This window comes from Lethenteron reissneri, chromosome 26, assembly GCF_015708825.2.
Source record: "Lethenteron reissneri isolate LAM-NWPU_2019-01 chromosome 26, ASM1570882v1, whole genome shotgun sequence".
Classification (NCBI taxonomy): domain Eukaryota; kingdom Metazoa; phylum Chordata; class Hyperoartia; order Petromyzontiformes; family Petromyzontidae; genus Lethenteron; species Lethenteron reissneri.
In genome coordinates this window covers 12,974,863-12,988,192 of record NC_083804.1, presented here as the reverse complement: position 1 = coordinate 12,988,192, position 13,330 = coordinate 12,974,863, and the positions used below count along the sequence as shown (strand labels likewise).

At 43.9% G+C, this 13,330-nt stretch overlaps 1 protein-coding gene across 2 annotated transcripts in view; it reads left to right on the top strand.

Moving 5' to 3' along the window:
• Positions 1-13,330, top strand: part of LOC133347708 (dual specificity mitogen-activated protein kinase kinase 6-like) — a 69,669-nt gene that overhangs the window by 51,031 nt on the left and 5,308 nt on the right. For both annotated transcript variants that reach the window (XM_061560208.1, XM_061560207.1), the window contains exons 4-11: positions 2,803-2,916; positions 4,306-4,425; positions 5,775-5,891; positions 6,559-6,610; positions 8,737-8,864; positions 9,987-10,064; positions 11,396-11,535; positions 12,922-12,967. In XM_061560208.1, coding sequence (XP_061416192.1) covers positions 2,803-2,916; positions 4,306-4,425; positions 5,775-5,891; positions 6,559-6,610; positions 8,737-8,864; positions 9,987-10,064; positions 11,396-11,535; positions 12,922-12,967 — 795 coding nt within the window. The remainder of the gene's footprint in view (positions 1-2,802; positions 2,917-4,305; positions 4,426-5,774; positions 5,892-6,558; positions 6,611-8,736; positions 8,865-9,986; positions 10,065-11,395; positions 11,536-12,921; positions 12,968-13,330) is intronic.

The window sequence follows — 13,330 nt, the reverse complement described above, 5'->3', positions numbered from 1 at the left end:
AACATGCCCGGGAAGGGGTGGCGGCTCCGTAGCGGGTCCCCTGCCCGCTCCCTCTCCCTGTACGCAGTTGTTCCAACTCGGACTCTAATTGGGATACCTTCCCGGCCAGCCCCCCTACTGTGGAGTGTAGCTCACCCATCTCAGACTGGATGGTCTTCATATTTTTATTTGCGTCCTCGCGTACCTGGTTTACCTGGCCGGAGACATCCTTTATACCCGTTTGTATACCGGCAACCCATCCCGGGGTTGTCTCGCGGGACACTGGAGGCTCTCTTTCCCGGCCCCTTACCTTCCTCGCGAGCTCCTGTTCCTCCTCCTCGTCTTCCGAGAGCAGGCTCGCAATGGCGCGCTCTCGTCCCAGCCCCCGGAGCTGCGCGCGTTCGCTGTGAATTCTTTCACACTTACGTGCGCGCTCGACAAGGGTGTTAAAGGGAAGACGTGGGCAGCTCATGTCTGGCTGCCACCACGCCGTGCGAGACAGGTACCGCTGGATTTTCTCGGCGGCCAGTTCCTCAATAACATCAGTTGCGTACCCCGGGCGTGCGATCTTTATTAACTCGCGCACATCCTCGGCGTAATCACGTAGATCTTCGCCAGGTTGGCGCCGGCGCGCCTCTAAGGCCGATTTTGCTTCCTCCTCGTCACGCGTGCCAAAGCGCTGATCGAGTCGGTGCATCAACTCCTCTAGCTGTGTCTGTGCGCTCGCGGGTAACGCTTCTACAAAATCGGCTGCCCGCCCATCAAGATTCATATTAAGTTGACGTACTGCCTGCGCGTCCGTCCATCCATTAATTTCCTTGGCCCCTAAGAGATTGCGGGCGAATGCCTTCCACGAAGGGGCCCCCCGGCCGGTAAATATTAGTCTTATTTTAGCGTGAGGTAACGCGGGGGTCCGTACCGCTTCCGACACCAATTTGTGGGGGCCGTTGGCCCCCGGGGTCCCTCCCGCCTGCATCCCCTATTCCGTTTAAGTTACCCCACCTCCCTATTACTCGCTACGGTTTTGCCGGCATTCGAATGCGACGCCACTACGGTTACAGCCTCGCGCCGCGCTCCCACGCTGCGAGCATACGTGCGCACATCATCGTCAATCAAACGCCGTGCTCGCAGTATAGCCCTGTGCGGCACGTTACCAATGCGCATCCGTGTCCGACATGTAACGAACGTATGCACACACACACACGCCGCTCCGTGCACTCCAACTCCACACCAACTACGCAAGTTATGATCGCGCACCTGTATCACACACGGAGTGAACACACGCGACACCCACTCTTGCGCCGCTCTGCGCAGCGCTCGCCGTCTGCTGGCCGCTTGCGTTATGATCGCGCACCTGGGGTACGCCTATTACGCACGCCGCGAGCTTACGCACACACAGTACCACACGCGTTCCCACACGCAACCCGCGCGCTCAGCTCCGCGCAGCGCTCACTCACGTGGCGAACCACTGTGCACACAGCGCACCCACACGCTCACCCTGCACGACAAGATCACGCGAGACCACGCTTCGCTATTAATGATTTATTATATGCCACCTGCGAATTGATGTTGAATCAGTGAGTCGACGAGGCTGGCCTATTCCACTAAACCTGTACCTATTCCCTATTTATCGGCTATGATTCTAATTCCCCTTCTTACTCACTGCTTGGTGCCCGCGGAGGTTCGCTGCTCTCTGCGCTAACAGCGTACCTCGATGCGTCGCACGGACGTCCGGGTCGCTGGCTGGAAGTCCTGCTGGTCCGCTGGCCTGGAGAGAAGGGAGCTATTTTCCCTCTGCGCCCCTCTATTTATCCTCCCTACCTTCAAGGGGATGCTGCGCTAAACAATGGGCTCGCGATCCTCTGGCACGCGCACGGCGGTTCTGGGTGCTGTTGATATGCTAATCAGTGTGCCGCGTGCAAGGCGTAAATCCTACTTAATCCCTTACCCTCCCTAACAATGGGGCCTGCGCGCTCAAGCGCAATTATCCCAACCCTCCATGACTATGCGCAACAGCCCCTGTGACCCCGCTATTCATGCTGTCCCGTGCCTCCCCTGCTCGCCCCGTCGACCCGTGGGAGTGTGTGTGGGGGGAAATGCGCCTCAACCGCGGTGGCCGAATGCCCCACGCCACGACCTACCATATTAAGGCCGGCCGCAGCGCCGCGGTGCCACGTAGCACGGGGAGGTCATCCAATTCCCTGATCGCCGGAAACCGTGAGAATTAATCCCGATAAGGGTCTCTCGGATAAAAACCGGTCGATCAGGTGACCTTCCCTTCCAGCTCTATGGGGGGGGGGGGAATGCGTGCGGGTGTGTGCTTATGTGGGGCGGGTGATGGGGGGCAGCGCGGTGGGGGAAGCCGGGCGGCTCCCTGGTTCGGCAGAGCGGCCCCGTCGTTGTGGCACCACAGACCTACCGATTGTTGGCAGGCATCTTTACTGCAACCATTTGAGTTGTAGGTGAGTGTTAGGGATGTCATGATCCTAGTAATTTTATTTTCAGGATCATAATTCCATTCTAGAATCAGTTGCTTCTCACCACCTTACCATTTTTTAAAATTTCGTCCTGTTTTCATATATCCGTTGAGATTTTGGAACTAATTAATTAACACGTGCACAATACGATGCGTGCATCGTGTCAGAGTTGATTTAAAATCGATGAATCGATGCATGGCTGTGTGCCTCATTAGTGCTGATGCTTAGCACCAACTGCACACCTCCGATAAGCACGGTTGACTACGTATGGTGCGATAGAAGTTAAACTTACGTTCATGCAGCTGTACATGTCCTCTGCTCTCCTTTACTATTTTGAACCCCATAGAACTTTGAGGTGAAAGCTGATGACCTGGAATCGATATGCGAGCTGGGCCGCGGCGCGTATGGCGTGGTCGAGAGGGTGCGGCACACGCCCAGTGGCACCATCATGGCCGTCAAGGTGAGGCCACCATCGCTCGTCTCTCCGTTGACTGTTATTTGGAGTGCATCTTCTGCTGTGGCTTCATTCACAGTTACAAGCCAGTGTGTAAGCCTTCACAATAATCATCATCATACATGATTCTTTTGCTCTCGGTATTTCTGCATTCATCTTATTGTTTTTTTTATTTGCTAAGTAGTGGGTATTGTTTTTCTATTGTCTGCGTAAGGGACTGGCTAATTAATGTGCAGTGTTGTGGGATGCAATTGCATGAATGACGCTATCTGAAATTACATTATTATCCACTGCTGGATTAAGGACTCCTCAAGCCTGTCTCTCCATCTCTCACGGTCACGTGATGAAGCAATCCATCGAGTACCTGCACACGAGCTGATTTAGTTGCTCCACCTCCACAATGGTCGAACTTTTGGCGGTGTTCCTTCCATTGGGGGTACCACTCGTCGTCTTGGCACCCGGCCATCATCCCTTCCAGTGACGTATCGTGCCGAGCCCACTTACTTTTTTTGTAATGGCCAACATGTTATCTCTAACTTGCACGCGTTGCCTTTCTTTCTCAGTGTAATTCCAACCATGTACTTCTCCATGTTTCTCTGCACACTTTTCTGCTTGAGTTCCATTTTCCTCATCAATGTCCATGTGTTCACACTTCTTGAGTATCATGGTCCGAATCGGATGGCTTCTACTTTGGCCAAAATATGAAAACGGCATTCATTTGTATGAAATTATATATGCGGAATGTTGAATGTGGCAACACATGCTTACTGATGCTGCAGAATATGCTTATCTTGTTACATATGCCCATAGGCAAATCCAGTGTCAAAGATGCATCATTTCCTCGACTGTTACTTCTCCATAGGTGTTTGAGGTTGTGCTGTATAACTCACTTGGCACAGTAGGGGGCACAGCTGGTGCATCTGCCAGCCATCTCAGTCAGTCAACCCATGGCACCTGGGTCTGCCCTGTGACCTGTCAGCGAGCCTTCGACACTTCACGTGGCCTCAAAGTGCACCTGGCCTGGCACAGGCGCCATGGTGACGTCACCGCCACTTAGTGGTGAATGGCGCGTGTTATTGTTGTTGCTGTATAACTCTCCGATTACTATTCGAGGTGAGCCGCGTGTTTTTCGGCATGGTTGTCATTTCGCTCCACATGCCGAGAGCTTCTTTAGGAACTGAATTTCTGAAGATTCTGAATTTCCTGAAGTTTCAGTCCCTGAAGAAACATCGGACATCATGCCGAATAACGCACGGCACGACCTGAAAACACAACAGAGAGTGATATATGACGAGTGTTACAATATGTACTAGTTTCACGTTCATCACTTCCTGTGCAGATGAAGTCAGATGTGTTTAATGTAATTGAGTGCAATTGTCCAAATATTTTTTTTAGCGGATCCGAGCTACAGTAAACAGCCAGGAGCAGAAGAGGCTTCTGATGGACCTGGACATCTCGATGCGCACTGTCGACTGTCCTTACACGGTCACCTTTTACGGAGCCCTCTTCCGCGAGGTGAGCTGCAAAGCCCTTAGAAACGCTGAGCCGCTTTGCATCTTATGTTGGTGTATTAGCCAAGAGCCTCTGACCAAGTCACCCAGGATGCACCCGTTCTCCTCAGATGTCGAAAGATAAGCAGAGTTCAGCCTGGATAGTGCTTGGATGGGTGACAACCATGCGCAAAACAAACAACAGATGGTATAGCTGTTGTGCTCAGTAGAGGGCAGTGCAGCAAAATCCATTGTTCTGCATCCCCCCAACCCCACATTCAACCCGCACTGACCAGCATGGTGAAATACGGTTAACTATCCCTCATGGTCTGCAAGGTTTGTGGATTTTTTCATTCAACAGTGGATTGATAAACACTGGCTGTGCATGTACATTCGTCAAAAACGATGTCTGGACACAGTTGTATCTCCTAGTTTGCTCCGGATCTTAATAACACGTCTGCCATGAGTGGGTAGGCCTTAATTTAATAAGCTATGTTTTTCCCCAAAGAAAATCCAAAAGTGGATTTTTGCACAGTCTCTTGGTCATTTCAAATATGAACCATTGGTATCTGATCGGCGTGTAACAATGTTCCGATTCAGCAATCACATTTCATGCTTGGGGACATTGCATCAAATTATGCATCTGTGCATCTATTATGATTTATGGAAATGTTATTCAAGTTGTGTGATCGTGGTACGGTGCATTTATGGTAATGGAACGAACAAAACTGTACCAAAGCGATAGAAATAGTGAGAATGAATATGAACCAGATAGTAAAAATGAGATTGAAAAAGTTTATTGAGTACAATCGTGATGCGAACTCGAATGATGGCGATTGATAGAAGCACATGGAGGGTGAATAGTTATCTGCCTAGAACCTGGGTCTGCCTCCCCATTGTAATTACAAATCGATTCCTCAATTAAATGGCCATATCGTTTCAGGCAAGTTTAACATCTGTTTATGGTTTTTGCATACGGCATCCATTAGGCAGTCATTCAAAAGCTTCCAGTGATATTTTTCCCACCACTCTACCTTGTCACACGAAAGCTTTGTTCTGGATGCTGAGAAGAAAACATGTTGTTCACACTGCAAACCTGAATATTTTAACACCACTTTGTCTCACAATTAAAAAAAACTGTAAAAATACAGTATCGCTTATCACTGTTTTTTCATCTCCACGACTGTAAAACTTTACGTTCCATCATAAAAGATGTAAGTAGGCATCAGCTGCACAAAATGAAATGTGGGAATTTTGCCTGTTTTTAAGTGATAACATTAATGATTATACCTCTAGATGTGGATGAACGCCGAGTACGGCGTTTATTTTCGAAATTTGACGAGATCGTTGTGTTTTGTTGCCTGCCCTTGCCAGGGCGATGTGTGGATATGCATGGAACTGATGGACACATCCCTGGACAAGTTCTACAAGAAGGTCATCGAGAAGGGCCTCAACATCCCTGAGGACATCCTCGGAAAGATTTCCGTCGCTGTAAGCACATCCCGGGATCTCTTCATATCGTAGCGGAGCCAAGTGCCCTTACGATATAGTTTTTAGAAAGTCTGAACTACTGTGTCGGTATTTTTTTACGTAAAGGTCCATGTTAATTATTGCAGACGTAGTGATGTTTATTGCATTCTACAAAATTACACTGTTTCTTTGTTACTCTACCAAAATTAAACATTATTTGGCAATGCTGCGTTATTGTGATCCATATATAGAGACCCCTCTAAATTAACAGGTCGACTTTGCAGCAAAAACAACATTTTAATTCAAAGCCACTACATGTACCTCACACAATCTCAACAGGCGTATTGTATCTTATAACACTCTCGTGATACACTTTGTCCAACATAGCTTTCACAACTTAATTCGCCTGTTGAGAAATAAAGGGGGGCCCATTTGACATCAGTGGGGTGTCTATAAACGGATCATCTTCTATTGTCGTCGGCTACACTAAAAAGATTAACAGAGACTGGTGCGCCCTCTCCTGATGAGATTGTGATTTGTAACCAAGCGTTATTTGATGTTATTTTCAAGCACTCTTAAAAATATAACTGAACATGACCACAACACGTGGAAAGTGGATATATTAATTTCGTTGCACAGATTTGATCGTATTGATGTCTAAAAACTAACATCGGCGACCTTTTTTCAGATTGTGAAAGCTTTGGAACATTTGCACAGTAAACTATCTGTGATTCACAGGGGTAAGGATACAGACGTGCACCATAACACACTGTATAGCTCTCCTTTTAGCTCAATCCAAAGTCCATCGGGAGGTATTAAACGTTTCCAAACGTTGGTTTAGGTCCCTGCAGAGGTGCAGCCCTGCAATCTCTTGTGTATGCCACTGCTGGCTGAAGGGCCTTGATTAGAGGGAGCTCTAGAGATGCCCTTTAGGTGGTATTTGGCCTGCTCTTCCACATTAGCATTAGACAGTCATCATGGAAGAAATGGGAGTAGCCAAACTTGACCCCACTCCATGCAACCTGCTAAGTTGGTGTACAATCTTGTCGATAAAATCTTGTAGACAAAAACTGTGGTGTACCCATTTATACTATAAATTGTGGCCAAGTCGCTTCTGAAAAATAAGTTAATACCTCAATGGGCTTTAACTGGTAAGATAAAACAAATCATTTAGTTTCATTTGTATATTTTAAGTGATTTGTTTACCTTTCCTATACTTTGCACTGCTATCGTGTTTGTGTATTGTTGTTGTAACGTTCTTAACCCGCTCCTACTGGACATCTGTGAAAAAGAGCTTTATTGCTCATCGGATTCCTCCTCCAGTATAAATACAGATTCTGATACTGCTCGGTGGACAGAGGGTGGTGGGGGGGGGATTTAAGCTACTTTAGACTTGTAAATGATCACTATTGTATTTGATCATTATAAAAAATAGTAACTGAAAACGTTGACAAAGTAATTTTAAAACGTGCTAATTATATCACAGTAGAAAGTGCGTGCAGTATGCAGGATGATGTGTAAGGTAATACAGAAAAAAGAGGAAGTTGTAGGGATAATTTTATTCCATACCCATGGGAATTGATGCTATAAATTGAATCAAATTATCACTCGTTCTCCCTCCTGCGCATGACAAGTAATTGGTCAATTTTGAAACCTCACAACTTGTGATAATTTTCTAATAATAAAAATGTACACGTATACTAATACCGAAATATTTTACAATTTCTCAAGGCATTGAAGGCCTTCCTCCACCGTGTCGATCATGGGGGTTATTCGGCCATACTTCATCATTCTGGTCATTATGGGTTGGTGAGACAGAACTGAATCGGATATCACTTGACACTGGATGTTGACAATCGCCGGCAATCGAACTCACGTCATCGGGTTCGTAGGTGGTGTGTCCTTACCACTGTGCCACCACTCACCTCAAATGGCACATGTCCATGATAGTATCTGGCAGGTGTAACGTTTTAATGGCACATGGATACTCAAGAGGCTTGTGTGGGTGCAATGTCATTGGAGCGGGGGAACAGTACGAATCAGTTTTCATTATTTACTTTTTCACTCGCAGCCAACAACACAGTGGAAATTACCATCAAACTATAAAGTACACATACAGCTCTTCATGCAAGCAACTGCCGAACGAGGGCTTCACTGCGCCGTGCGTGTCGTCAGGGTTATTTCATTATATGGTTCTTTCGGTTAAGTCACGTCTAAAGATAAAATAATAAATTATATTTCATTAACGCTGGTCAGTGCCGGTTGCTGAAAGCAGCCAGCACAGGACAATGGATTGCTGCCCCGCCCTCTGCTGACAGTGTAGCCCAGTAGTCTAAAAAACACGTTTTTATTCGTGGTGATCGCCCATCCAAGCCTGAAGGTTAATATGCACATCACGAAAAGTTGAAAAGCATTGTTTTGATTGAGAGGGTTCTCATTTTCATGATTATGGTAATTCCACAATACGGTATGTCATTTATGGCAGAAACAAGCAGACAGATTAATATCTTGTCAAAGTTTAACTACAACTTTTTATCTACAAGATTGGAATTTTTAACATGAAAAATAATATTTTGACATACCCAACAGAACATGTGGTTTTATTTACCATTAATTTATTTTTAAAAATCCACAACCTTAGAAAAAAATAATGTATATATAATAACATTATAAAAATATAAAAATATATACAGTCAGATATTTATTCCAGCTATTCTTTAAACATATATAAAATGTGTATTATTTACATGCAAGTGTTATACTCCCATAAAACTTAAAATGGTATAACAATGTTCATGTTTTTTTTATTTTGAAGGAAAGCTACAATTTTCATTGTTTTTCCTTTTCTCTGCTCGCTCCCATACAGATGTCAAGCCATCCAATGTTCTGATCAACACACAAGGACACGTCAAGATGTGCGATTTTGGCATCAGTGGATATTTGGTCGACTCTGTAGCCAAAACCCTGGATGCAGGCTGCAAACCATATATGGCCGTAGGTGTTCCGATTCATTTGAATATTATGGCCCATGACTTTTGGCGTGGCTCCTCTGAAGGCAGCAGATTGCAGTACAGCAAATCCCATTGGTGTCCTGTAATTCTATGCTCACACATCAGTGCTCTCTGCCTTAATGAACACGCACTGACCAGTATGGTCATGTATTGTCAAATAAATCCCCATGACCTACATGGTGTGGAGAGGCCCTCATTCAGCAGTGGATTGTCTAAAAATGGCTGTAAATATATAGTTGATATATCTAGTGTGCATTGATAATAATGACTGACTTATGTCAATTCTGTTTATACTCCAGAAGGGATAAAAATCTGAATTTAGAATAAACGTAGTCAAGTCTGTTTATAAAAATTGAATAAATAAATAAATTATAATCTAGGCCCTTACATATTACAGCCCATATGTATATAGAACGTGGTTAGCCTAACTTTGCAAAATGCTTTACATTGAACACCTACATATATATAATCTCTGTCATCAGTGAATACGACAATCACCTCCCATGGAATGTGATGCTAAAGCTGGGTAGAGCCTGTCATTGTCAAAGCCTACAACTGTTTACCAATAGTATAAAATAGATTAATGTGTAGATTCTCCATATTTTTCGCAATGAGGCTCAGTTTTGTACAGGCACAAGTTTTAACAATCTAACATGATAATTTAGCATTTTTACCTCCCCATTATGACACTGGAATGTTGCCATGGTGCCAAGGTTTGCAAGCTGAATTTGAAATCCAGATGTCATGGCTCAATCTCCAAGCGCTACACAATAGTTTGTCAATCAGCAAGCTGTCTGTGGTGGAATAAAGTATGTACTGTACTATCACGTTTAAAATGTTTGGCCAATGTAGAAGAGTAGGCCAAATGCCCTCTAGAGGGGCCCCCTAGAGCTCTCTCTAGAGGAGGTCCTTTTGCCAGCAGTGGCATGAGTAAGCATTTGCAGAGCTGCACCCCTACCTTATTATGACACTTTGTCATTTACTGTTTGCCTATTTCTCATTGAAAACTTGCATTAGTTGACTTGTTCATGGGAGTTCAGGAACCGTGAGAAAAGAAATGACTAAACCCTATCCCATGTGCGCCCACCCTCTTTCACTTTTACAGCCAGAGAGAATAAACCCAGAGATCAATCAGAAGGGTTACAATGTCAAGTCCGACATTTGGAGTTTGGGCATTACCATGGTAAGGGTCTTGTGATAGACACACACTGCTGCAATGCTGCTGTAGCACATTTCCTTCTAAACGCTGCTATCCGCACAAAACACTGTTGCTGAAATTTACCATTACATTGCTCTGCTTTATTTGGCACATATAGCTTCTTGTGTAAGTTTAGCAAATTTAATCTTAAACCAGTGGTGGTTCTTAACCTTTACTGCAGCCTTGAACTTCTTTGGTTCTCAATCGTAAACATGAAAAAAAAATACATAGGTTTGATGAAACAAAGTAGTTGTACCTACGTGCCCGTGCTTAATTTGTGCTTCGATTATTTGCCTTCTAAATATAATCTGGCCATGTCTAGCACTCCCAGAAAGGGCATCTCGCATCTCCAGGGGACGCGTGCACCCCAGGTTAAGAACCACTGACCTAAACTGATTAAGGTAGAGTTGTAGCACGGTGGTCATTAATCTGTTAATCCGAATTTGATTCTCAACCATGGCTAGTAATACCTGTATCGTTCTTGCACTGACCATTTTGGTGAAGTATGGTCAAACAATACCAATGACTGACATGGCAGAGGAAACCCCTGCATCCAGCAGTGGATTGATTAACTTTAAGAAACTGACCTCATTATACCTAAATTGTGATTATAGTTATTAATAGCATTCTCAACTATATTCTACAGTGACTCTAATTATAATTAAAACGTGGAAATATAATTTACACTTTCACTTTTCTTTTGGCTTCGGGCATCGTAAGATTAGAGCCCTTTTATTTAACATTTGACAAGAGCTCCATGTAACAGCCAGCGACTTGATTGCGTTACATTTTATAATGAAATAGCATTTAAATAAATATATATGTCTTGTGATGTTGTAAATCTAAGTGGTTTTTAATAAGGAAAATAATTCATATTTACATGAGTAAGGTGATATTGCTCGGCGCACGGCGTATATGTGTGTGTGTGTGATGTGTGGTGTGGGGAGCGGTAGTGTAGTGGTTAGTGCACTGCACTACGAACCCGGTAATCATATTTTGATTCCCGCTCACGGCTAACATCGGTGACGAATATTTGAACTGGTTCTGGGCCTCCCCTAGGTCGACTCAGCCTCAAACGAGTACTTGGTGTGGTGGGTAAACATTGCCACTGGGAAGAAGAAGAAGGTATTCGGGGTGTGGTGCTGGCCACCCACCACCTTGTGTACTGTGGCGGCCTTCATATGTGCTTGTTAACAGCACTTGCCTAAAAAAGTCTGTTAAGGCTTATTCTGGGAATCTGTCTTCGACTTGGCTGGTGGGGTGTAGCATCTCGTCTGCAGTTCGAGTGACGATTGCGGAATGCCGTCCATTTGCAGATTGAACTCGCCATCCTCAAGTTCCCGTACGAGTCGTGGGGGACGCCCTTCCAGCAGCTCAAGCAGGTCGTGGAAGAACCCTCACCACAGCTTCCGCTGGAGAACTTCTCTCCGGAATTTGTGGACTTCAGCACACTCTGGTAGGAGGCTCCCTGGACTCGTAGACAGAGGGGCACATGCAAATAGTGCCTACCACGGGCAGTTAAGGGATGCATGGACTGTGTATTTCATCATTGTGACTGACAAACCGGACAAATGTTTAAAATGATTATTTTTTCAAAGCTAGGTACCCTTGGGAGTATTGCTCCCTCCGCTTAAACAATCATGCGTTCACTTTCAAACCGATATGGCTGTAAACTTCAAGCACAAGTCATGGGCCTTAATTTATTTGTGGGAATTGGTTAAAACAAGAAGCAGGAAGGAAATTACATAAGCAAAAGGTGGGGGGGGGGGAAAGGGATCATGTAACAAGAATGTTGACAGATGTACAATGCCCATGATATGTTGGCTTTCAGGGCATTGAGATTCCTCCCAAAATAATTACTCGATAATAAATATGCGTTAGTTGCAACAATGTAAGAGTTTAAAGGCCCATTAACTAGGAAAAAAAGTTTAAGTACAAGAGTGGATTTTTTCTGGTTTGCTTACCGGTCACTTTAACATTCATGCCATCTCTTTCGTCACTTCTGCTGGAATTGTGACAATTATTTCCTCTCAATTGAGCAACACGTAGCCATTCGTTTTTCTAAAAATTTACAAAAGTTTCAAAAGTGGCCTTTTCACACTCGTACTATAAACCCGTATTTGACCATTAAATTATATGTAGAAAATATTGTAGTGGCAAAGTGGCTCTCATATGACTATTTTTACTGGTCTATGAATGCCATTTTAACCTTGTAACAGTAATAATAATACAAAAAAATGGTAGGTGAGAATAGCAACACTTTAACATTTCTAAATGGACAGGAATGTCAGAAGCCAGTATAATGAATTGTCTACTTAAAAGTCACATCTATTTCACCTCCGATTAGCATGGTCAGCTACATACAGTGTGAAAGAAGTTAAACATTTTACGAGAATGTTAATTGTCTATACAAATTGACCAAAGGCATCTTGTAATTCAATTTCACCTGTGAATAATGAAACTATTTATCAGTATGTCAACAGGTAAAATCAGGTTCCATTATGTTCCTTCTACAGAGCCTGTTCAATGTGTTATCATGGTGTTTTAACCAGAATGTAATCAAATTACGATTATTTAAATAATACTAGAGTAATTTACAGCCATTAATCCAAAACTGGATGAAGGCTTTCCCCATGCCGATGATTTAGTTATTATAAAAAAATCAATCAAGTGAAATTGTATTCCTTTCGTGCCTCTTTCCTCTGCTTATAAAAGACGTAGCAAGTTTGTCTGACATTGGTCAGAAAAGATTATTAAATGTATCCTCAACTAGAATTGAGAATTTCTGTTACATAACTGCAGCTGCATGACATTTCAATTAATATGGTTCCTTTTTCTACAGCCTAAAAAAGAATCCCAATGAGAGACCAACATACGCCGAGCTAATGGTAAGAAGGATGCATTTCGTTACAACCATTTAAATAAACAGCAACAACAACAACAACCATATTTCGTGTGATTCTAGTAATGGCAACTGCATTGTTGACTCTCTGCCTCTGTTCATGTCCAGCCTTAAGACATTCTTCTGCTGATGACCAGCTGTGTATTTAAAAAAAAACGTGTACCTCCTTTTTCTCCCACTTTTTTTTTACAGCGTATTGAGATATAATTGTACGTAGTTGCTTTATAAATAAAAATAATGCATTTTATTTTGTATTACTCACACACAATTTCAACCGAGAAGATGGGTACAAACTTAGCAATCATTGGAAGGACGTTATCAACCAGTTTAAGTCATAACTGGCTGTGAT